Here is a 24,935-nt window from a genome sequence, read left to right on the forward strand (position 1 = left end):
TATTCATGCCAAGTTTGATATTTGTTTAAAAAAAAAAAAAGAATTTCGAGGTTTTCAATATTGCTGCTCTTGTACTAATTTAAAAGTAGTGAAAAAAAAAAATGTCAAATTCCACATAAATATAACCGATTAAATTCTAATTTATATATGAAATTCAAAAGGTTAATACTGTAATTTGATATAATTTATATTTTTGTAGAATTTACTATTTAGTAAAAGAGAGGCTAATACTGTAATTTTGCCCTCGAGATAAAAGAAAAGCAAAAGAAATAGAAGAGAGAGAGAGAGAGAGAGAGAGAGAGCGAGCACAGAGAGAAGAAACTCCTCTTCCTTCTCTTTTGGCTTTTTAACTTTCTTTCCATTTCCAAAATTAATGCTCCAAATCTCAAAAATCCGTAAAAAATACAATCCCAAATTTCTCTCTCTTACCACTCTCTCTCTCTCTCTCTCTGTCTCTCTCTGTGTCTGTTTGTCTCTGTTTTCTCACATCGATCTAACCACCAATCCCTCGTTCCCACGCGACACACAATTCCAACAAATAAGAACCAGTGATTCCTCCACTTCCAGAAGATCGCTGTGCAATTGGTTGCCCAAATTCTTATTTCTAGAGTTTGATTATTCATTTCTTTTGGATTGAATTTGTCGGATTTTTTTTTTTGGGGGGGCTGAGATTTGGGGTTCTTTGAATTTGTTCTTGTGGGTAATTTTGATCTGGTGGAAAAATTCAAGCTTTTGACAGTGGGGTGATAAATGGCGGCTCCGAATATGGATCAGTTCGAAAATTACTTTCGGAGAGCGGATTTAGATGGAGATGGAAGGATCAGCGGAGCTGAAGCTGTCGCTTTCTTTCAGGGTTCGAATTTGTCTAAACAAGTTCTTGCTCAGGTTTTTTTCTTCCTTTTTTGTTCCTTTATTTATTTATTTTTTTTTTGTTTTAACCAATTTAAATATGCTTTCAGGCTGGTGCATCTTAAATTTGCATTTTGTGATGGATTTTCTTATTGTTCCTTTGGTTGTTTGGTGGTTCTTTGTTTTGGAGCTGGGTCAAAGCCGTATTTCTCTGCTTTTGTATGCTGAATTAACCGACATAATGAAGATTTGATTGGTATTGTTTGTGTCTTCATCGTGCATTAATGGAGCTTACTTATTGTCACATTCATTTTTAATTAACACGTTATATTCATGGGGCTGTAGAGTTATTTATCCATATCAAATGAAATTAAATATTGTTATTGCTGGATATTTGATGTGATTTGGTCCATTAATTGGGTATATCTGCATTTATTGCAATAATTAGTGCTTTGTCATTTGTCTGTTAAGTTGATGAGAGTGAGAAGCTATTGTTATGAGCAATGTGTTACTATTTCTAGTATTTTAGAACTTGGAAAAAGAGTATATAGGACAATGTAACCATGTTCTTATTAGAGAATGTAGCGAGTGGGAGGCTGTTACAAAATGGACTGGAAACTAGGGTCCTATTTATGCTGGCTGATGCCCTGCAGAAACAGCAAGTAGAATCTGTGGACAAATTTTCAAACATGAAGGTGCAAACCACTAAAAATGCTAATAAGATGTTTCAAATGAAATTTTTGCTATAGCAATTACCAACAGCTTTAAACAACTGATTATTTTAGTTCTGCGGTGAATGAATCTTTGCTGATGCTGCACATCAAGCATATTGTGCTGTAAGGGGGACAGAATTCAGATCTACAATAAATTTAATGTTGCTGAAATTTCAAAATTTTTCTTCAAGCCGGCTACCATGATACTGCCGTTTGTATTTTGTGTTTTCTTACTTTGCGAATGCATGTCTTTGAGAAAACTGTTATTGAAGTATTATTTTTTTTTTTTTTTTTTAACCATCCTTGTATGATAATGCATTGTTTATCTTTCTGTATAAAAGATTATATTATTTAAAAAGAACTTAAAAGTAAGTTTGGTGTTGGACTTTGTAAAGTAAATGGCTGATTATGATGTTAATGATTTGCAGATATGGATGCATGCTGATCAGAGAAAAACCAGTTTCCTTGATCGAGCAGAATTTTATAATGCTCTCAGACTTGTAACTGTTGCCCAAAGTAAGCGGGAATTAACGCCTGATATTGTCAAGGCAGCTTTATATGGTCCTGCTGCAGCGAAAATTCCCCCTCCCCAAATTAATCTTCCTGCCACTCCTGCACATCAATCAAATTCAATGCCTATCACGTCTTCCCCACAAATGGGATTAGCTGCACCAGCAGCATCTCAAAATTTTGGATTCGGGGGATCGGGTGTCCCTAATGCAGGTATCAACCAGAACTATTTTCCTCAGCAAAATCAATCTGTCAGACCACCTCAAACCATGCCTGCTGGTACTGCTTCGCGTCCACTGCAAGCCATGCCTACTGTTACCTCCTTGCATCCACCACAAGCCATGCTTACAGGTACTGCTTCCCGTCTGCCACAAGCAACACTTACAGGTACTAATACCCATCCACAACAAGCCATGCCTACTGGTACTCCTTCCCATCCACTGCAAGCTATGCCTACTGGTACTGCTTACAATCCACTGCAAACCATGTCTACTGGTGTTGCTTCCCATCGTCAAACCATGCCTACTAGTACTGCTTCCCATCCACCACAAACCATGCCGACTGGTACTGCTTCCCGTCCGCCACAGGGTATATCAGGAAGTATGACAGCTTCCAGTTTCCTGGGCTCTAATGTCTCCAATGATTGGTTCAGTGGAAGGACTGGAGCACCTCCAAGTGGATCTGTTGGAATCAATCCTTCAATGCCCTCATCTGCACCCCAACTACAACCTACGGTTTCCACATCTCCGCAAGCAACAGTTCATGATTCCAAATCAGTATTTGTCTCTGGAAATGGATTTTCATCCACTCCAGCTTTTGGAAGCAATTTGTTTTCTACGCAACCCTCTCCAGCAAAAGAAGAGCCGTCCAGGTCAACTGATTCTGTGAGTAGTGCACCTACCTCATCAGCCATTGTTCCAGTTTCCAGTGGGCCCCAATCTTCTAGTAAAAACATGTCTCTTGACTCGGTGCTAAGTGCATTCTCCACTCAGCCTGTTAATAATCAATTTCAGCGGCCCCAGGCATCTTTGAATCCAAGCCAACAGGTTTCAGCCCCAGGTTCTTCCTCTTTGGTTTCATCTGGGATATCAGTTGGTGCTGGATCATCTACTTCTGACAACTCACAACCTTCATGGCCAAAGATGAAACCGTCTGATGTTCAAAAATATGCAAAAGTGTTTATGGAAGTAGACACTGACAGAGATGGGAAAATAACTGGTGAACAGGCACGCAATCTATTTACCAGTTGGAGATTACCAAGAGGTAAGCTGAGCTTTTCTCGTACTTGGATATTGAGTTTTACTCTTTTATATGTTCGGCTATTCATTGCAAATTCAGTTTTTTCATCCTCTTCTTAAAACAATATACCATCTTTTGCTGTTATTTATATTGTTTTTATTCGTTATATTTCTATGGATTTTCTGTTCGAGTAAGCTTTTTGAAGATTTTATCCTGTGGTTGTATAAGTCAACATGCTCAATAATATCTATATTTGCGATTGTCAGAGGTCTTGAAGCAGGTATGGGACTTGTCTGATCAGGATAGTGACAGTATGCTTTCTTTGAGGGAGTTCTGCTTTGCCCTCTATTTGATGGAGCGATATAGGGAAGGCCGCACTCTTCCATCTTCTCTTCCAAGTAACGTTTTGTTTGATGAGACACTTGTGAAGATGACAGGTCAACCTAAAGTCGCTTATGGAAATGCTGCTTGGGGTGTCAGTCCTGGTAACTGATGGAGTGGTTCTTAACCTCTTTAGTTTAGTTATCATTCTCCTCTAGATGTTTGTTGATGGAGGGAAGTTTTCTCTTTTTGACTAGGTTTCGGACAGCAACAATTGATGCAAGGTGGCCACCCATTGGCACCTGCCAACCATATGAGGCCGCCAACGCCGGCAAATGTCCCCAAACCTGATGGAGTGTTGCATCCCAGTCAACCAAAGTCAAATGCGGTGTTGGAGGGTTCATTTCTGAACCAACATGAGAATGGGGACCATCAAGCCCCAAAGACAGCAGGAAAAAAGGCACTTCTTTTATCTTTGTTCACTTATGAACTTGCCACACTCTTGGTTGTATTACGTAACCAGTTTCTCTTACTGTTTGCTAAGGAGCATTGTTGTTTGCTTAACGCTGTTACTGCTTTAACGAAAAATCAATTAAGTCCAAGTCTGAATGAACTTAACCAAATCTGATGATGGGAAAGTCTAAAAATGTGACATCAGGCAATAGTCTGGGGAACCAATTGAATTTTAATGTGAATTACACCGTAAATTTGGGCCTGCTTGTTTCAACATTGAATGTTTGTATGTTACTTATCGAAATAAGATTCTCTCGATGTTTCTGTTTGTTCCGGCATATTGAGAGTGCATGCTGTGGGCTTTGTCTAGTAAATAATACTCATTGTGGTGAATTCCAAATTATGTAATATTTGTCTTTATCCTGTGCATTTTCTGTATAAATTGGTCAGGTATATATTGTCACCTGCAATTTGTGAGTGAATGCATAGTGTTAGCCAACCCTAACTAAATAGATGCAACAGGCAAGTGAATGGTTGCTTGCTTTAGAAGCATCTGGTATTACTGTCATTGATGATGAGAAAATTATATATATTTTTATATAATAATATATTTTTATACAAGAATATTCTTAGATTTGTATACTAAATATATTTTTCAATTTTTTGAAACCATCATAATACAAACATGTTAAATTCAATGAATTACTTAAAAATTGGTTTATGATTGTAAACCAAATGTAGCTTTAAAATCCGAATTATGAGTAGAATTGAGACTCTGGCTTATGTACTTTTGATATCATTACTTGATGGAATATTTCTCCTATGCAGTTAATTTGATAGAAACTTGTTTTACTTTTCACACCTAGTCATTTTTGTATATGAGGTTTCTATACAGTCAAACACATACTTTTTGCAGTGCTGCTTTAAGGGGATATAAATATTTCTTTTTCATTGTAGGTTGAAGAAAAAGAGAATGTGATACTGGACTCAAGAGAAAAGATTGAGTTCTACCGCTCAAAAATGCAGGACCTTGTGAGTTGCTTCTATCTTATTGTTCATTGCTTCTAGCCTTTTGATTGATCAAATAATTATATTAATTTGATACAATGGGAATCAAAGGTTTGGGTTGCTATTTGCTGGTATGCAAAAACAAATAGGTCTCCAGGGTACTGGAAATGGAGAATAATACTTGATGTGCTTTATGATTCAAGAATCATTTTGTCATTTGCCTTCATTATTCCACCTTCATTTTTTTTCTTTTCCCCTTTTTCGTGGTGGTTTCAATACTAAATTCTTCATAGCTGGTAAGCTGGAAATTTTTTCATATTTGATTGGAAAATTGAGAACTCTGTTACCTGATAATGTAGTCTTATACCAAAAAAATGGAGATAATAAGGTAAATGAAAGCAATAATGCCTGAGTACATCTGCTTTCACACCATAGAATTTGAATTTTTGAAATGCAGGGGCGAAAAATATAAAATGGATCTGCCATGTCTTAGTTATCTATACATTGGTCCTATTAATTGCTCCGAGGCTGGTCTCATCATGTCTTGTCTGGCATGTAACTTGTGAACTAGGGCATTAGCCTAAAAATGTTGTAAGTTTGTATACTTGATTGGTAGTTGCCTTGCCTGATTTGAATAAACATGCTAAATGTGGAGTGATTGTCCTGAAAATGAATGCCTAGCTCTTGTTGCTGTTACACTAAGTAACCCATTTGCTGAACTGACTGCTGGATCAATGATAAACAACTTCCTCTATGAAACATTAATCAGGTTTTGAGATGTTAAAGCATTAATTAATATTGTTTTCTCATTTTTTGTGTTGCATGGAACTCGAAAACCATACAAATTTTCATCTAAGTTGCAGTTTTAGCTTGTTCTTGAGTGGTGGGAGTCTGAAAAGGTTATGATAATTTTTCACTCTTCACAGTTTCTAATATTGTTTTTTTTGTCATTTTCTTTCTGTGTTTTATAGGTACTGTACAAGAGCAGATGTGATAATAAATTAAACGAGATAACAGAAAGGGCATCTGCAGATAAGCGTGAGGTACTTTTAAAGATCTATGAAGTTTTGCTATTCTCACATGACTAGAATATGTTTTGTTAGGTCATGTTCGAAATTGTTGTTGCAGGCCGAGTTTCTGGGTAAGAAATATGAAGAGAAATACAAGCAAGTTGCAGAAATAGCATCTAAATTAACTATTGAAGAAGCCACATTCCGCGATGTTCAGGTATTGTGCGTAAATATGTAATGATATTCTGCATCACTACATTTATTTTGTCATTTTGTTAAAATGTCTCTCTTTCTTATATCTTGTTCATCTTATTCACTTTATATTTTTTGAGTATCTCTCTCTCTCTCTCTCTCTCTCTCTCTCTCTCTCTCTCTCTCTCTCTCTCATCAACATATATAATTACTTGATTTTCTCTCAGGAGAGGAAAACGGAGTTGCATCAGGCAATTCTTAGAATGGAACAAGGAGGCAGTGCTGATGGTATTCTTCAGGTAGGTCCTACACTATAAGCTATGATAAGCTATTGGATGTTCTATGTAAGTTAGCCAATTACTGATGCCGTATGACTGCTATAGGTCCGTGCTGATCGTATACAATATGATCTTGAGGAGCTGGTGAAGGTTTTAACTGAGCGTTGCAAGAAACATGGATTAAATATTAAGTCAACTGCAATAATTGAGCTCCCAATTGGTACCTATGTCCATTATTCTTTTCAATGTTTAATCTTCTTCTATATCATTTCATCAAGGAATTTCTCTTAGAGAAAATACAGATGGTGTGATGTTCCATTATATTATTTCCGTGTAATATATAGAAATGTTCTTTTGGGTATTCAATTCTTATTTAAATGAGTAGGGGACAGTTTTCTTTTTCTTCGTGAACAATGAATATTAATATCATAACACATACTGGTTTTTTCTTCTGATAGTCATGGAGGCAGCTTGATAGTGTAGATCTATTTTGGGATTTTCTGCTTCTTTCATTGCTCAATGCATACTTTATGTCTTTCTCTGTGGGTTGAGGAAGGAGAGACTTTCCATTTTATTGCTTAAAGCCATTATCTTAGCTATGATCTCTTGTAAAATCTTGAGGCACTAAATCGTAATGCTACTTGTTAACTGCCTGCTTAATGATTTGAAGCCCCACTTAATGAATTTATCTTCATGGAAGTTTGAGGCTTCATTTGTCATATTGTTGACAACCCATTAATATCACCTGAATGACTAAAGTTTGAAAAGCAGTTGATGAAAATGACAAGAATTAAATATCTACTTTTCTAGTTATCTGCTGCCTGTATATGGTGGACTACTGGTTCTTCTGTTATTCTGTGCTTTTCCTCTATTCTCTATAAATCTTTTGTTTTATAAAAATTGAATACAACGTCCGGGACCTAGTAGCATGTGCTTCAGAATGTGTTTACTTTCTTCCTACTACAAGAAACCAAAAACTATATATCCTTCACCATGTTAATTATCATACTTGAATGCACCTTGTTTACACCTTGTTTATTTTTTTCTTCATTTATGAGCTCTTTACATTTTCTAACTTGTGACATTCATGGCATTTTGGCTTATTATAATTTTTTAGGCTGGGAACCTGGAATTCAAGAAGGAGCAGCTGTTTGGGATGAAGAGTGGGATAAGTTCGAAGATGAAGGTTCACTTCTATAGTTCCTAGCAAGAATATTCAATTTTTTTGGTTTTAAATTTTTTTGTATAGCTTTCATGTTTTATATTTTATATCTACAATGAATGTTTGTCTTTTCGCAGACTCATTTTGAAGGATAGTAGTTAGTAATTTGACATTGATAAATGTGGATTCTTGTTTATTCATTACTTGGGACATGCAAATTGTTTTTCAGGATTTGCAAATGACCTCACACTTGATGGGAAAAATGTTTCTGGCTCTCCAACACAACAGTCCCCTTCTGTTCAGAGTGGAATACTTTCACCAGATCACATCTCAACACCTGATTCATCATCATTTGCTGATGAAAAGGCAAGGTATTCTACGAGTGCTGGTGAGCATGCCCTTGAGAGTGAATCTGCATTCAGTCATAGTGAGGATGAATATGCAAGAAGCCCTCGTGATAGTCCAGCTGGCAGGGCTGCATTTGATAGTCCATCCAAAGTGTTTGCAGATGCTCAATATGAAAAAACCTTTGAAACAGATGCAGAAGGACATAGGTTTGGCAGCTTATCACTTTCTCTCTTGATTTACATTTTAATCTTGCTTGTAGAAATTTTTGTTCTTTCGTCATGGTAATGCTAACTTCATAAATTTTCATGGGCTGAAGTTTTGATGAGTCCACCTGGGGTGCCTTTGACAACAATGATGATGTCGACTCAGTATGGGGTTTTAACCCTGTCAAAACCAAGGTGAGCTCTAACTTCCTGAAACACTTATAGCCCCAAGAATTCCCTGCTTACATATCCCAGTGTCACCTTCTGTTTATGTAAAGGTTGTGTGATGCTTTGGTTAAGAGGGAGAAAATGCTTTTCTATTTATGGACCACCACATTTTAGGAACATATTGCTTCTTTGGTTATGAACTTTTTATTTTATTTTATTTTTTATTTTGTCACTTTTTAAAATCTTTTATTCTATATCATCATTGTTTAGATGCTTATTCTTACATTATTGTGTCAATATGTGCTTTTCTGTGCATGGCTACTCTAAAGAATATGAAACCATTTCCACACTAGTTACAAATGAGATCTATCATTACATGACATTTTTATCTCACTGCTTCTGCATTTTTTCATGTCATCCCTGCAGTACTCAAATTCAGGGAAGCACGCAGACTTATTTGGATCTAGCAGTTTTAGTGTTGACCCAATAGGGACAGGATCTCCAAATGCAGATACCACCTTTCAGAGAAAGAGTCCCTTTAATTTTGAAGATTCTGTTCCCAGCACTCCACTTTCTAGGTTTGGCAACTCGCCGAGGTACAGCGAGGCTGGGGATCACTTTGACAATTTCTCAAGGTTTGATTCCTTCAGCATGAATGATAGTGGATATTCACAGCAGCCAGATAAGCTCTCTAGGTTTGATTCCATAAGCAGCTCCAAAGACTTCAATCCTCTCTCAAGATTTGATTCCGTTAACAGCAGCAGAGACTTCGGTGCCAATGCTTTCTCAAGATTTGATTCCATAAACAGCAGCAGGGACTTCGGTGCCAATACATTCTCAAGGTTTGATTCCATGAACAGCAGCAGAGACTTTGGTGGCAACAAGCATACGAGGTTCGACTCCATAAGCAGCACACAAGATTTCAGCCATAGTGGTGCTTTCTCTTTCGATGACTCAGACCCATTTGGCTCCTCTGGTCCATTTAAAGTCTCCTCTGAGAATCAAACAGCAAAGAAAGGTTCTGATAATTGGAGTTCTTTCTAGAAAGTAGGCAATATTTTCTATTGTTGACAATATATTTCCTGAAACCCCTTGTATTTTCCCCATTTTGTTCAAAGGGTAATTCATGGTAGCCATTTTTTGTGTGTTGTATAGCTTGGGAGAGTTAGCTGCATCAGTTTTATCGTTGTTGTTGGTGTGCCGTTATTGTATTTATTTGAGCACGATATATTTGTTTGTTTCATTTTTTCCTTCTTTTTTGGGGTATGAAAGATTGCTGCAAGGAAAAATAAATACAAATATTTATCAAAGTTCTCTTTTTCTTCTATTATCTCAAGTCTTATTATAGCAAAAATAGTTGCACTTTGCTTGGGGAAGTTGCCAAGTATTTTAGAATGTTTTTGTTTTTTTAAAAATTATATTGATCTTGGTCTCACAACGTGCATTTTTTAATTATTTTTTTGGAAAAAGAATAAAAAATCTATATATCTTGACTACTGTGTTCTACTTTTTAAATTGTTCACTTAAAAAAAGGGCTATTTTTTGGGTAATTAAAAAAAAAAAAAAAAGCCATGGTAGTCAGTTGAATCTTTGAAGGAGGCTATTATAATTTTGCCTATAAAAGATTTGATATCATAATTTGAAAAAAAAAAAAAAAAAAAAAAGGGTAATAAATTAAAGAAATATTTAATGTTTAAAAACAATTTCGCATATTTAAAGGGCTGATTGATATCTATGTTGTCAGATAAAGAACATGACAGTGTATTAAATTGGCCAACACATGTATCCTCACTAAAACTACTGCATTAACACAACTGATATATCATCTCTCTCTCTCTCTCTTTCTTTTTATCGTTTATTTTTCTTTCTTATATACATATATATATATATATACATTTTTTTTCCCCCTCTTATAATGAAGGTGAGGAGATTTGTTAATATATCCCCATGTTTACCTAAGAAAATAGTTTTTATTCTTTTATTTTTTTTATTTTGCCATTTTATCGTCAGAACCAACAATACAGTTCAGTTGTTTTGGCATTTTGTTGATACGTTTTATTTTTTTAATATTATTTTTCGTTTGATATATAGCAAGTCCACTATTATAACTTGCTCATGAAATCCTTATTATATTGATTAAAACTGTAGTATAATATAATATATATTATAAAGGACAAGAATCGTATTATTCAGAAATAATTAAAATACAATTAGAAATGTAAAGCCTCTCTCTCTCTCTCTCTCTTTCTTTTTTTGAGGCACTTAATACATTGGCATATGTAGGAATTAGGAGTTTGTAGGCAGGACTAGAGAATTTAGCAGAGATATTATCAGGGAGTTTTGGCACCTAAATCAGATTGGCCTCCATTATTATTCACTTTCACCTCCTTCTCAGGATTATAACACTTACAGTAGCCATTGATGCATACGGGATTTTTGCCCCCAAGACATTTCCATTGGCAGTCATACCAATACTCACATGTAATTACAATCTTCTTGTCTGCTTCAGTTTCTATTTCTTTCGAAATTGATAAACCTGCATGCAAATTGGACAACAATGAATATAATTATATATATATATATAATCTTAAATTAGTAGCAAACATTTGAGTTAATGAGGAAGAGAGAGAGACTAACAAGGCGCCGCAAGGAGAAGGAGGAGAAAAAAAGCAATCTTGGTTGATGCCATCTTCATATCAGAGTAAATGTTTGGCTACGAGGAAAATTTTGTATAGAAAAACAAGAGTAAAGAGTGTTTGTAATTTTATTTTTTTTTTTAATAATTTGGTGAATAGAGAATGTTTGTAAATTGAGTTAATATATAGAGATAAATTCTAGTAATTGACAACAGAAGCACTCCATTTAAAGAGCTTTGTAAACCAATACAAAGCTACAAGGATGGGAGATTAAATGGCAATCGTTAGGATAAGGACAATTCTGGCATGATTTTAGAACACGGTAAGTATCTGTTAACTGCGTTAAAAGCTTTTTTTTTTTCAGTTGACAGAAAAAAAAAAAAATCACTAATTAAATCCTGTATGCAAGCCTACGGGAACAACCTAATATAGCAAATCATTGTTTCTTTGAACAATATTATTTTGTTTGGTAAAACCTTGAAAAAATAATTATAATTATTATATACATATATATATATATATATATACTGTAATAATCTTGAAGTGAGTAGCAAACTTTTGTGTTTTTGGAAGAGAACGTTTGCTTGATGCCGTATTCATATTAGAGAACGTTTGGCTGCTCTGAAAATCTTTAAAATTTTTTATGTTAAGGGTGCAATATAAACTTCTATACTGTAAATCCAAATATTTAATTTATAAATTTTGGACAGGACCAAAGAGTAATAAGAGTGTTTGTATAGGTTAATATATATATCAATGTTTGTATAGGTTAATATTACTTTTTCCAATATGACATTATATGAGAACACTCAGTTAAGGATTTTATGGAGATAATTTAAGTGACACCCTGTATAATCCAAATACTAATATAACATTTAAATAAAAACTTAAATGGAAAAAAAAAAAAAAAACTTATAGAAAATCTGTATGAAATCCATTAATTACTCATGATCAAAACTTTAAACCTCTCTAGGCACCAGAGGGTATTTTCCTGAGAAACAAGCATAACAATAGTTTTGAGACTCACTACCCAACAATTTCTGCAAGCTATCAAGTGGCAAAAAAGCAAGAGAATCCGAACCAATAAACTCCCTAATTTCCTCCACACTCAACCTATTGGAAATCAATTCCTCCGAACTTGGTGTATCCACTCCATAATAGCAACAACCAATCACTTGTGGGCTTGCGATCCTCATATGGACTTCTTTAGCACCACCAGCCTCCTTCAACAGCCTTACAATTTTCGAACAAGTTGTTCCTCTCACAATTGAATCATCCACTACCACAACCCTTTTCCCCTCCAACACTGCTCTTACAGGAGATAACTTGTGCTTCACTCCATGGTCTCTACTCTTCTGTGATGGTTCAATGAAAGTCCTACCAACATAGTTAGACTTATTCAAACCCATTTCAAAAGTCACATCAGCTTTAGCAGCATAACCAAGTGCAGCCACCGTACCGGAATCCGGCACCGGTATAACCACGTCGCAATCCACTGGAGCTTCGGTGGCGAGTATCTCGCCGATAGCCCGCCGGAATTGATAGACTGACCGCCCGAAGACCACGGAACTGGGCTGAGATAAGTATATGTGCTCGAAGATACATTGTTTGAGTTGAGGACGTGACTTCCCTAATAAGAAAAGTGATCGAACTCCTTGTTTGTCTACCACAACAAGTTCACCGGGAGAGACTTCCTTCTCATATGTTGCTTCAATTGGATCAAACGCACAGGTCTCTGAGGCAAACACAACAGCTCCATTGCTTCTTCTCCTTCCCATGACCAGAGGACGAAACCCATATGGGTCTCGTACCGCAACAAGTTCGTCTTTTGTCACAAACACCATGGAATATGCACCTTCAAGCTGCGTACATGCATCGACAATCCTAGATAAGAAAGTCCTGTGCTTTGACATGGCAATGAGGTGAAGAACAACCTCTGTATCTGAGGTGGTGTTGAATATGGAACCGTGATCTTCGAGCTTGGCTCTAAGGACTCGGTAATTCACCAGATTACCGTTGTGGGCAATACCCACTGACCCAAATTTATAGCTTGCAATGAAGGGCTGAACATTCTTGAGCATGGAAGAGCCAGAGGTGGAGTACCTGACATGGCCTATTGCGGAATGGCCGGGCAACTGATCGAGTTTGGAGTTGTTGGACTTGTCGTTGAACACGTCGGAAACGAGTCCGAGGCCGGTGACCGAACGGAGGACGCCGTCGTCATTGACGGAGACAATGCCGGCTCCTTCTTGACCGCGGTGTTGGAGCTTGTGGAGAGCGGAACGACAAAGAATTGAGGCATCCGGGTCGCCGTATATTCCAACAACCCCGCATTCCTCGCGTGGCTTATCGTCGTCGTTGTGATCGTCATCATCTGGGTATTGTGGTTGCAAATGTGGTTGTTTTGCAGAGACAATGTCTGAGATAGGATTTTTGGTGGAGACGGTGAAGGAGGTTTTGTGGGTATTAGAAAAGGTTGAGACTTTGGAAGGAAAACAGGGTTTTTGCAGGGTTTTGTGGGAGAAAGAGTGTGCAGTTTGAGATGGGTTTACAGGAAAAGGTGTGGATTTTGAGAGAGTAGAAGAGAAAGGCAAGAGATTATTAGCCATGGAAAAAAAAAAAAAAAAAAGCTCTGTTTTCGGAAAAACAGAGAGAGAGAGAGTCTTTTATTAGTGTTTTTTTTCTTTTTTTTTTTTTTTTTTTGGAAGAAGAGTCGTTTTATTCGTTGGTTCTAGGTTTTTGGGAGAAAGAGTGTGCAATTTGAGATGGGCTTACAGGAAAAGGTGTGGATTTTGAGAGATTGTTAGCCATGGAAAAAAAAAAAAAAAAAAAAAGGAGGCTCTGTTTTCGGAAAAACAGAGAGAGAGAGAGAGAGCCTTTTTATTAGTTGGTTTTAGGTTTTTGGGAGAAAGAGTGTGCAGTTTGAGATGGGTTTTTACAGGAAAAGGTGTGGATTTTGAGAGAGTAGAAGAGTGAGGCGAGAGATTGTTAGCAATGGAAAAAAAAAAAAAAAAAGAAAAAAAAAAAAGAGGTTCTGTTTTCGGAAAAACAGAGAGAGAGAGAGTCTTCTATTAGGTTTTTTTTTTTTTCTCCGAAGAAGAGTCCTTTTATTAGTTGGTTCTAGGTTTTTGGAGTGAAAAGGAATACAATTATATTGGAATAAAATTAAATAATAATTATTATTATTATAGATGGAATAGTAATAACTATATTGGAATTTGGACAGTGTTTTACAATTTAAGAAATTAATCGGCATTTATATTATAATGACACATTGTTTATATTTTCTAGTTCTCTTTTTTTTTTTTTTTTGAAAAAATATTCAAACTTAATTTTGAGTATTAATGTCCACGATTACGTAAGTTTTTTTTTTTTTCAAGGATTTTTAGGTTTTTTTAAGGGTAACTAACAATTATTTTAAATAGTCAAATTCTTTGTACAAATATTATATATATATATATATATATATATTGTCAAACTTTTTTTTTTTAATATTAAATTGACTATATTTTTTTAAAATTATATATAGTATAATAATCTACAATAATTTACTTCTTTGTTTGTTTGGCGTATCATTTGTTTGAGTTGCATATGGAAAGTTTGATTAGGATTTAGGATTTGGAATGTTTAAATCGATTTCCATACTAGAATGAATAAGTGAATTAGATGCTGTGCTGTGCTATTTTACACATCACCCATAAATAGGTCGGGCTTTGTATGCTTTTAATTGATGAGATAAGAATAAAAAAGGCAGTAAATTAATTAAATTTTGCAATCCCATATCAATCAATTTGAAAAAATTAATGAATTCATTGTTTTTTGGCAAATGCCTTTTCAGTTTCAATTTCCATTAATGCTTTCACATTTTTCAAAATTAAGACAAAAAAATAAAAATAAAAAATAAAAATTATACATTCAACAAAAAGCTATCAACAATAGAGACACGACAAAGTGGGCAAGTAAGATGATTTCTAAGCCAATTCTCAATGCATATAGGATGAAACATGTGCTTGCATGAAGTCAGAATACGACACGAATCACCATCTTCAAAATCCTCCATACAAATGGCACAGCCATTGGAGCTCCTCCTGCTTGTTCTTTCATGGCTTCTGTAAACAATTGGAGAAGGCAGAATTAGCTCCACGGCCTGCTTTATGAAATCTTTCCTCTTTTCATTATCCATATTATTTTCCTCTCCCCTAAGTCTCTGTAATAACACTGTCACCAACATTTTTTCAATTAATGTTGAAGATTGTTCATGATTTTGACTGGATGGGACATGGGTTTCTTGTCTTCTTTCTAAGGCTTCATCGTTACCGTTCTGGATTATCCCAAATGGAAGCCACGAAGATATTACAGATACTGCACGATGAATAAGAGAAATGAGAGTTGAAGCAACCATGTATAGAAATAAGATGGCTACTGGTATGATAAGGACAATACCCAATTCAGAAAACTTGGCTTCATTTATCAGGAAGATTAGAATTGCAATACCAAGAGCAGAAACAAAAGTTGGGAAAGAGATAGAAGAGGAAGGAGGTGGGGGAGGAACTGCTTGAGGAACCATTCTCGGTTTTTCTGCTATCAATCATCTACTATTATGTATGTTTGAGCGAAGGACTTCAAATTTGGCCAGCATTTTGGATTTGCCTTTCTGGTTTTGCGGTTTTAATGTTTTATTTGAAAAGCTAAGCTGGATTTGGGGAATTTGTTTTAAGACTGCATTAATTGCCCCAGGAAAGATATAATGTGAATACAACTGCATTTATTGTCCTGAGGTTTATAAAAGTTTATAGTGATTTATTATATTTTAATGATGACATTATTATACAGAGTTTTTGAACCTGGCTAAGAAAAGTTGTCAGGACTGACCAAATTATGAAGAAAATAGATTGGGGGACAAAGAATATTATAACCGATTAATTTTTGTAACTCTTCTTCTTTTTCTTTTTGCTGCTAGGGTCACAATTATAATATTTATTCGAAAAATTTAGAATCAATATAATATAGCACAAATGCTATAAAAGTTCTTAATATCACAGACAGTAATAGTTTTAATCCTCACTTGAAATACCAGTGGTAAAACTAATGAAGTTTGTTTCTATATACTCCACAAAGGTTACTGTTTATGTATACATTTTAAAATGCAAAAAAACATAATCTAACTTGCCTGGTCAACCTGCCTTTTCATACAGTGCATATAGATTCCTATCTAAATTTATGAAACATTGATTCCAGGAACATTTATTATATTAAATGTCAGCCATAAAGTTTTATGAAAGCCTTAAGAAATTGCTGCATAGTTTCTTCACTTTGATTGAACTAGAACATACAGTAATGGCACATAAGCAACAATGAAAATCTCCCCATCCACATACCTGAGACATGGAGAATATATCTTCCAAGTCTAACACCTTAATCCATGTTGAAATACAGCATCCAAAGCTCCTCTGAACTCTGATGACAAACTTCAGATCGCATGCCCGTCTTCAGGCTGCAGCAGCATGAAGAGCATGACCAATGTCGCACTGCATTGACTAGGGAGCGACGGTGTGAAAGAGAGCTGATGGATTCTGTTACCATCACTCAGGATAAAAATGATATCCACCTCAAAAAACCAATGATTGATATAAAGGATCTTGTTGGTGACATTCTACATGGAAACAACAGAAGTACCAAGCAACAAAAATTTCAATTTAAAATAGCAGATTCATCATCAATAAAATGTGAACAAGTCACCAACATTACATGATAGTGTTGCTAATTATTATTATTATCATTATTTTTTTTTTATTTGTGTCATTAAAATGTGTAAGCGTTCTTATAGATTTATCCAGATCATTCATAATTTTAAGTGAACCAGCACCTCCTTGTAAATTAAAAAAAAAAATTGCAGTCACAGGATGATGCTATAAATTTCTTATCCATAAAAAGAAAAAACAAAGCTAGGATAAAATGCAGAACAAAATGATTCCAACTGTTGTGGTACAAGGCACGAGGCTAAAAATTAAAAGACCATACTAATTTTTCTATTTAGCATTCAGCTATGAGTTTCTTTACAACTTTTTAACTTTTCAATGAAATGAATGGCATTTTCTTCACCACAATATCCAACAAGGCCCCTTTTTTGCATCCTTGGAGATGATTAAGGGAGTCTAGAGCATTCAAACAAAAAATAATAATAAAAAAAAAACCCGATAACTATAACAGCACGTTTGCCGACTTTTCAAACACTTACAGACATAGACAAATTCACAAACGCCCAACAAACACAGAATTAACCAACCCTCTTAAAAAATGGACTAAGTAACACCTCAGAAACATTAAAGGTTCAAACTTTTTATGCACCCAAATAAAGCTTACACTAAAAAACAGAGAAAACTAACCTCCTCTTACAACTTTTGAAGAAACTTTGCGCTTTCACAGACCAGAAGACAATGCTCGGAGACAGACGGGGTTGTTCTGGTCAAGTCGATCAAGCCCTTTATTCTAATTTGCCTCGGTGAGATACCCAGAACATTGCACGTTAAGGTGACCAGCTATCCTGACAGACGACAGGGAAATATTAGGAAAGAATAAGGAAGCATGGCTTACGAGCTGTGAAGAAGAAGAAGAAGAAGTAGAAGAAGAAGAAGAAGAAGCTGAAGCGCAATGACAAAAATATCCTTCACCTTTTATCATATTTTTGTGCTAATATTAATTATATATATATATATATATATAATTTTTTTTTTATTATTGTTTTTTTTAATGGGGAAAAAAGAACAGGGGTGGTAAAACAGAGGACCTCCCCTAAGACCTAATTCAAAAGACATCATAAACATAAAGGCCACTTCTTCTAACTGTCCGGCAGTCACACGGAGAGCAACTAGAAGCTGTAGAAAAGAACGGCTACGGTTCTGACCTTTTATGATTTTTACACTATCAAAAGCCTGTTTTTGGTTCTTCCATTCAGGTATGGTTCTGGGGAGGGGGAAAAAAAAAAAAAACTTTTGGGATTTGCAAGTTAGTTTAATCTTTGTACACAAATTTGGAGTGTTGGTCATTGGAGATTTTGCTGTTTGGATTTGGGTATCAAGCAGTTCAGTGAAATCGGGGGAAAGCCAGTGTGATTCCTTTGGAAATATTGTCATTATGGTGGATTTTTAGGCATATATATTGTGTTCATTTTGTTGCTATTGTAGAATCAATGTGGCAAAGTTTTCATTGATTTGCTTAATATTGCCTTTTTCATTAAGAAGATTGTAAATTTTTTATTTATTTATCATCATTATTATTATTTTCTCTCTTCAGCCCTCAACCACTAGGTAATTACTTGGAGATTTCCTTATGAACCGAATTGCATCGTTAAATAGAGGTAAATACTTTTACTAGCTATTCTAGTTTTGATATATATACATATATATATATATATATATACATATATTTGGTCTTTACTTATTAGCTCAGATTCCTCATTAGTAATATCATTTTGATGCTTTTTTTTTTTTTTTTTAAGTTTACCTCTGTAAATCTGCGATAAATTTTGAAATTTGATTTTTATTTGGCAGGAAGAAAGTCTTTTCAACTGATTCCGATAAATTCTGATGGTTAATTTTGCGTTTGGAAAAATTGAGTTTTACTGGAAATGGTATGGAGATATAGGTGGAGCTTACCGTGCTTAAGACCGAATCGAATAATCACGGTAATGCCCTCAATTCACTACCTCCCTTCACGGACGGCATGTATAACATACAAAACCCAAAAAGATGTCAGGGAAAGTCTTGGCACAGACTTTTACAAGAAAAGTAGAATTACTCTCACTCATCAAGCTGTATATTCCACCTTGTTGAACTGCCCCTCTGATTTGAGCGCATTAAGTTTCTTCTTATGGTGTGCAAAACAACCTAATTTTTTCCATGACCACTTGGCATTTAATTACATGGTTGGTGTGGTCAAGCGAATCATGGAACAATGCAAAACAGTGAAAGGGGTTCTTTTGGAACTAGAGAAAGTCGGGTACATTGCAAAGGCCCAAACATTTTTGATGTTACTGAGAATTTATTGGCATGGAGGAATGAAAGGAATGGTTTTTGATGCCTTTGAGCAAATGTGCAGCCATGGCTTTACACCCAACACGTTTGCATGTAATGCAATCATGGATGTGCTTTTCAAAAGTGGGTCTGTTGATGCAGCTGTTAGAGTTTTGAAAGAAACCAAAGCCCCAAATTTCCTGACATTTAATATTGCACTGTGTAATTTATGTCATTTGAATGATCTGTTTCTTATTGGAGATGCCTTTAGAATGATGTTGAAAATGGGATATTACCCTAATTTTGATACATTTGAGATGGTGTTAAAGTCTTTTTGCAAAATGGGTAAGCTAGCACAAGCATATCAAGTGTTGGCTTTAATGGTTGTTTCTGGTGTTCCTCTGACTGTAAAAGTTTGGAGTATACTGATTGATGGTTTTTGTTGGCTTCGCAAACTTGATCTTGCCTGTAATTTTCTGGGGAAGATGATTGAGGCTGGTCTTTCTCCTACAGTTGTAACATATACATCCTTAATAAAAGGATTTCTTAAATCCCATAGGGTAAGTGATGCTTTGGACATTTTACATAAAATGGAATCAAGAGGGTGCTCAGGTGACTTGGTTCTTTGTAATGTATTAATAGATGGTCTTGCAAAGGTTGGGAGGCATAATGATGCAATCAATGTTTTTATTGGTATGGTTAAACGAAATATTGCTCCAGATTCTTATACCTTTTGCTCTTTATTATCTGCTATATGTATGTCTAGGAGATTTTCTCTTTTTCCTAAATTAGTGTGTGGGCATTTGATAGAAGCTGACTTAAAGGTTATAAACTCGCTTTTTATTGGTTTGATAAAACAAAATATTGCTCCAGATTCTTATACCCTTTGCTCTTTATTATCTGCTATGTGTATGTCTAGGAGGTTTTCTCTTATTACCGAATTAGTATGTGGACATTTGATAGAAGCTGACTTAAAGGTATATAACTCGCTTTTAAATTACTTCTGTAAGGCTGGGTTTCAATCTCATGCTTTGGATTTATACAATCATATGGTTGATATTGGTTTAACACCAGATAAATATACTTTTGCTGGATTGTTAAGTGGACTGTGTGGAGCAGGAGAAATAAATCAGGCAATTGATGTGTACCGTGGGATAGTTAAGATTTACCCTTGTCAAGATCCTTACATCCATACTGTAGTTATACATGGGTTGGTAATGGTTGGGATATTTCACAGAGCCATTGGACTATTTAGGAAAGCAGTTGCAGATGGTCACCCACTTGATGTTGTATCATATACAGTTGCTATTAATGGACTTTTTAAGGCTGGTAGAACTGGTGAAGCGTGTTCATTGTTCAATCAGATGAAGAAGGTTGGTTTATCTCCTAATACATATACATATAATGTGATGCTATCCGGCCTTTTAAAAGAAAGAGATGTACAAATGGTTAAACAGATGCTACAGGAGATGATTGATGCCATGATAGACCTAAATTCCAATAACTCCTCTAGATTATTCAATTTTCTTTGTAGATCATATCATTACCATTCATTTGTTGGTCTATTAGTTGAGATGAGAGACTTGGGGTTGATGCCTGCAAAGGCAAAGTGTGTACTACTGTTGGATTGCCTTGGCCAAGGTGTGAAACTAGAGGATGAAAGTTCTTCATCATTGATAACTTATGTGGAAAACAATTTACTAGTTGACACATCTAGTTCTGAAGACCTTTCTGATATGGCTGCTTCAGTAGGTTGAGATGCATATGATGCTGAAATATACTTGTTTTTGGAGGGCTCTTACAGTGTCATTCAATCTGAATATCAGGGACTTGTCTGATACTCGAGCAGGGATTCTATGAGGTTAGTATTTGCAGTCTCCTTTCTTGTCCTGTTGGTCATCTTTGAATTTAGACTCAACTCTAAAATATAAATTTTTGTACATCACTTAATTTGTGATCTTTATACCCATTGACCATTTCAATATGATTGCTGCCAAACTAGTTAGATAAACTGTTCTATGTAAGATCCAAATTGCTAAAGGAATTTCCTTAATTCTCTCTGGACAAGGGGCCATTCTCGTCCATTAAACCAGCAAATTAATGCTGATTTTTTGGTTATCAACTTTATATAGTTGGACATACAATTATGAAATAATGGCGAGAAAACTGTGTCTATACGTTTATGTTAGGTGTTTGATTGGCTGCTGATATACACCATCTAGCATCAACTTATACTTTTTTGCATTGCATTTATCTTGCTTACTTTTTGGAAAGACATATTTCTTAAAATTGATTGACAACTGTAATTTCATTGGGTTATCTTCTTTTTAGTTTCTGTTTCTCTAATTTATTTGTTTTATGGTAGAAGGATGCCAATAATGCGAACAGATTTGCAATTGTGGCTAAGCCATTCTCTCTCTCTCTCTCTCTCTCTCTATATATATATATATATATGACAGCAGCTAAACTGTAGAAAGAACCATTCCAAGCCCAAAGGTGAGGTTTTGTGCTGGGTCTTTACAATAATTTCCAGATTCTGTGAGAAAATCTGAAAGTTATGAGTGTATCATATATTCATTTGCTTGCCTTTGCTTCAGGGGCCTATTTACGGTGCTCTACGGGTTCATCCAGTGCTGAAAGCTTTCTGTTAACATTTTGAAGGTTGGTTCTCACAGTAAGGAAGGTGCGGGTCTTCTCTATTATAAAAATGCTGCCTTTTAATTTTCCATTCATGATAAAACCTACGCAAGTATTATTGAGGAATTAGGTCCTCATCATGTATATTTCTTCAACTTGGATATTGGAAAATTGAAGTCAATATTGGAGTATATTTTTAACTATAATATTTTTTAGGAATCATCACTTACCGCCACATGTCATGTCTCATCCATGTACCCACACATTTTGACTCCACTAATAGTATATAATCAAACAATAATAGATTAATTTGAATTCAAAACCTTTGGTTATTTGTTTAAAATTATTGAAGCAGAAGCTTGCTATCCAAGCTAAATGGTTAAAATTTACTCACTATAAAATAATTTTGAGTTTCGACGTATTTTTCACACTCAATTGCCTTTTCAGATATGGCAGATGATCAGGTGAAGGTACATGGAACATGGGATAGTCCGTTTAGTTTCAGAGCAATATGGGCTTTGAAGCTAAAGGGAAAAACAGTTTTGAGTACATAGAAGAAGACCATAAGAATAAGAGCAAGTTGCTACTTCAGTACAACCCAGTTCACAAGAAGATCCCAGGTCTTGTTCACATGGCCACACAACCCTTTGCTCCCCAATGATCCTCATTGTGACTGATTGTTAGCGACTAATAATCTTTTCTTGGTCACAGAAAACCTGTTGTGATTGAGATATTAAAATAATTAAATGATATTTCTCATGATATATAGGCTCCAGCAATTTGGACAGTCTGACAGTCTTCCGAAGTAGTGGAGGCGAAGAACAAGAGAAGGGCAAGAAAGAGACCATGGAGATGCTGAGTCATGGAAGAGCAAGCCCTTGGAGACAAAAAGTCTTTTGGAGGAGAGCAAATTTAAATAGCTGACATAGCTTTTGGATGGATAGCTCTCCGGTTTGAAGTGATTGAAGAAGTGGTAGGGGTGGAGCTTCTTGAAGCCCATGCATTCCCTGACTTGCATGCTCGGATCAACAACTTAAAACAAGTCTGTCATAAAACAAAACCTTCCTGATCCCCATGAATTGTTGGCCTCTTTCAAGGGTTATAGAGCCTGGGGGCCCAGCCACACCAGCAAAAAAAAAAAAAGGAAGAAGAAGAAGAATTTTGTATAATCCTTTACCAAAAAAAAAAAAAAAAAAAAAAAAAAAGAAATTGTATTTTCATCTTTTTTATTTTTTATTTTTTTGACATCATATTGATTTTGTTTTTGGATGATTATTAAAATAGAAATAATAAGAATAATGTTAGAGAATTTTTTTTTATATGTCATGTTAAAAAATGTATTTATTTTAATTAAGGAAGACAATCACAAATATCAAATATTAAGATAAAAAGAGCACAGCAAATATAATCAGAATAAAAACTCCATTAACAAAGAAAAAAAGCCATTAATTAATAAGTAATTAGAATAATTAAAACTTCAAATGAAACGCCAAAAGTTCTATTAAACACTAAATAAAATAAATCTCAAGTATTAAATTTATAAACAAGAATACTCACTTAATGCATAATTATGTCAATATATTAATTAAACTAATTAAACGGTGGCCGGGGGAAGGAGAGAGAAAGAGGGGAGGAGAGAGGGAGAGAGAGCTAGAGAGAGAAACCGACCGACCACTGCCACTTAGCCATTTTTCGGCCACCCTTTTCTCACACGCACCACTCCACCTTGAAGCCCACCTGAAAACCGGCCGGTCAGCCATAAACCACGGCCAATCGACCGCCGATGCGCCCGGATCGAAGCTTTTTCCGGCGGTGGCATCGATTCCTTCAAATCGCGATTTCTCCCTATTCCGGCCACCGTTTGCCTCACCGCCGGTCCCATTGAGTTACCCATCACCAAATCTAGCTTCCCACCAAAAATCACGGCCAGTGGCCACCGGACGCGCCGCCGGCAGTGATGAGTTCCTGTGACCACGGCGGGTTGCTGGGAAAATTGACTTTCCGGCGAGTTTCCGGCTGCACCGCCCCTCCTTTTCCACTAATTCCGACCCTCTGAACCCAAATCTGGTGTCCCCTTTTCTCAAATCTCAACGGATTGTGAGAATCAAGGGTCTAAATTCCGTGAGCTTTCCGGCGAGATTCCGGCCACCTCAGCTCCGATCTCCAGGAAGTAAGACCAGATTCGTAATCCTCGTCATTCAAGCTTCGATTCGATGCATGTGTGGGTAGTGGAGTTGATCCTGCGCAGGATCTCGATTGATACACGTGCTGGAGGTGAGTGACCCACCTTCAAGTTAATTTCGGGAATTAGATTTGCAAATATTTTGTGTGAATTGAATATTTGAAATTTATATTCTATGTGATAAATACTTAGTGGATTTATATGTGGAAATTTGATGCCCAATTGAGTGAATCAAAATATTTATATATTAAGAAATATTTTGATTTAAGAATTTTATGAAATTGAAAGAAAAAATATTCATTTTAATTATTGATAATTTCATTGATGGGTTTATTATGTGTTTGAAATGTATATTTATGAGAATTTTGATTATTGTGGATTTTATGAGGATTAAATGACATATTTGATTCAAATTGGCTTTTGAATATTTGAGAAAGAAATATTGATTTAATTTATTATGTTTCAAAAATATTTATGCCATTGGAAAATTTGAATATTTAAATTGATGGAATTGAGAGCTGGTGGATTTGAAATTGATGGAATTTATGCGATAAATTTATGATAATAATTTAAAAGAGAATGTGAAAAATTACGGGTTTAATTGGATGGAATAAACCCGATGATATTTATGAGAGTTTGAGATTTGAAAATAAATATATTAAATTTTATGATTCTTAGATGCACCATACATGTACTGGTGTTCTGTGTATATGGATGTGATTAGTACGCACATGGATATGATTAGCGCACAGGTGGGTGTGAGTAGCGCGCAGGTGATTTATGGGGTTGTCCTGTGGTTGCCATCGGACAAGGGTAGGCCGCCCCTCCATGGTCGGGACGCCTGTTTGCAGCGGCGCGGTGGGATGCCACGCGACCGTATGCTGGTTTCTCTCTTTAACCTCATGTCTGGCGATACATCGGGACGCTGGGTACCGTTGGCACCACTGGTATATAGTGGGTGCATCAAGTGGTTTTCAGAACTTAGATTTCAAAATAAATATTTTGAAATTATAT

The 24,935-nt window shown here is 35.6% G+C and overlaps 3 protein-coding genes and 1 long non-coding RNA gene across 8 annotated transcripts; 2 read left to right on the forward strand and 2 right to left on the reverse strand.

Moving 5' to 3' along the window:
• Positions 1-280: 280 nt before the first annotated feature.
• LOC107429662 (uncharacterized) lies at positions 281-9,784 on the forward strand. 2 transcript variants are annotated; one of them, XM_060813270.1, is made up of 14 exons: positions 745-885; positions 960-1,105; positions 1,991-3,335; positions 3,578-3,796; positions 3,890-4,092; positions 5,043-5,117; positions 6,065-6,136; positions 6,222-6,320; positions 6,523-6,594; positions 6,679-6,793; positions 7,691-7,759; positions 7,965-8,289; positions 8,400-8,481; positions 8,881-9,784. In XM_060813270.1, exons 3-14 carry the CDS (start codon positions 1,997-1,999, stop codon positions 9,496-9,498), a joined length of 3,288 nt encoding a protein of 1,095 aa, XP_060669253.1. In that variant the 5' UTR covers positions 745-885; positions 960-1,105; positions 1,991-1,996; the 3' UTR covers positions 9,499-9,784. The 2 variants fall into 2 exon arrangements, with proteins under 2 accessions (XP_015895878.3, XP_060669253.1); XM_016040392.4 differs by lacking the exon at positions 960-1,105 and having other exon boundaries at positions 281-885.
• Positions 9,785-11,930: 2,146 nt separating this feature from the next.
• LOC125418667 (amidophosphoribosyltransferase, chloroplastic) lies at positions 11,931-14,097 on the reverse strand. The gene has a single exon (XM_048462789.2). It carries the CDS (start codon positions 13,697-13,699, stop codon positions 12,050-12,052), a length of 1,650 nt encoding a protein of 549 aa, XP_048318746.1. The 5' UTR covers positions 13,700-14,097; the 3' UTR covers positions 11,931-12,049.
• Positions 14,098-15,124: 1,027 nt separating this feature from the next.
• Positions 15,125-17,691, reverse strand: LOC107429666 (uncharacterized). Its single transcript, XR_001582461.4, has 3 exons — positions 17,477-17,691; positions 16,469-16,743; positions 15,125-15,452 (listed from the first exon to the last, which is right to left on the reverse strand). It is a non-coding gene; the product is annotated as an uncharacterized LOC107429666 (long non-coding RNA).
• Positions 17,692-17,870: 179 nt separating this feature from the next.
• Positions 17,871-23,058, forward strand: LOC107429664 (putative pentatricopeptide repeat-containing protein At1g16830). 4 transcript variants are annotated; one of them, XM_048462547.2, is made up of 7 exons: positions 17,871-18,045; positions 18,384-18,447; positions 18,641-20,963; positions 21,468-21,598; positions 21,700-21,785; positions 22,187-22,359; positions 22,509-23,058. In XM_048462547.2, the coding sequence occupies exon 3, from the start codon at positions 18,718-18,720 to the stop codon at positions 20,857-20,859; it is 2,142 nt and encodes a 713-aa protein (XP_048318504.2). In that variant the 5' UTR covers positions 17,871-18,045; positions 18,384-18,447; positions 18,641-18,717; the 3' UTR covers positions 20,860-20,963; positions 21,468-21,598; positions 21,700-21,785; positions 22,187-22,359; positions 22,509-23,058. The 4 variants fall into 4 exon arrangements, with proteins under 4 accessions (XP_048318504.2, XP_048318503.2, XP_015895880.3 ...); XM_048462546.2 differs by having other exon boundaries at positions 21,471-21,598; XM_016040394.4 differs by having other exon boundaries at positions 18,641-21,598.
• The last annotated feature ends 1,877 nt before the right edge of the window (positions 23,059-24,935 follow it).

This window comes from Ziziphus jujuba, chromosome 12 (assembly GCF_031755915.1).
Source record: "Ziziphus jujuba cultivar Dongzao chromosome 12, ASM3175591v1".
NCBI lineage: Eukaryota > Viridiplantae > Streptophyta > Magnoliopsida > Rosales > Rhamnaceae > Ziziphus > Ziziphus jujuba.

Excerpts from the sequence above, each read along its gene's own strand:
- LOC125418667 (XM_048462789.2), bottom strand. The coding sequence starts at position 13,699 with ATGGCTAATAATCTCTTGCCTTTCTCTTCTACTCTCTCAAAATCCACA.
- LOC107429662 (XM_016040392.4), top strand. The coding sequence starts at position 751 with ATGGCGGCTCCGAATATGGATCAGTTCGAAAATTACTTTCGGAGAGCG. Across the intron at positions 3,336-3,577 it reads CAGTTGGAGATTACCAAGAG|AGGTCTTGAAGCAGGTATGG; the intron begins GTAAGCTGAGCT and ends TGCGATTGTCAG. Across the intron at positions 7,760-7,964 it reads GGATAAGTTCGAAGATGAAG|GATTTGCAAATGACCTCACA; the intron begins GTTCACTTCTAT and ends ATTGTTTTTCAG.
- LOC107429664 (XM_016040394.4), top strand. The coding sequence starts at position 18,718 with ATGGTATGGAGATATAGGTGGAGCTTACCGTGCTTAAGACCGAATCGA.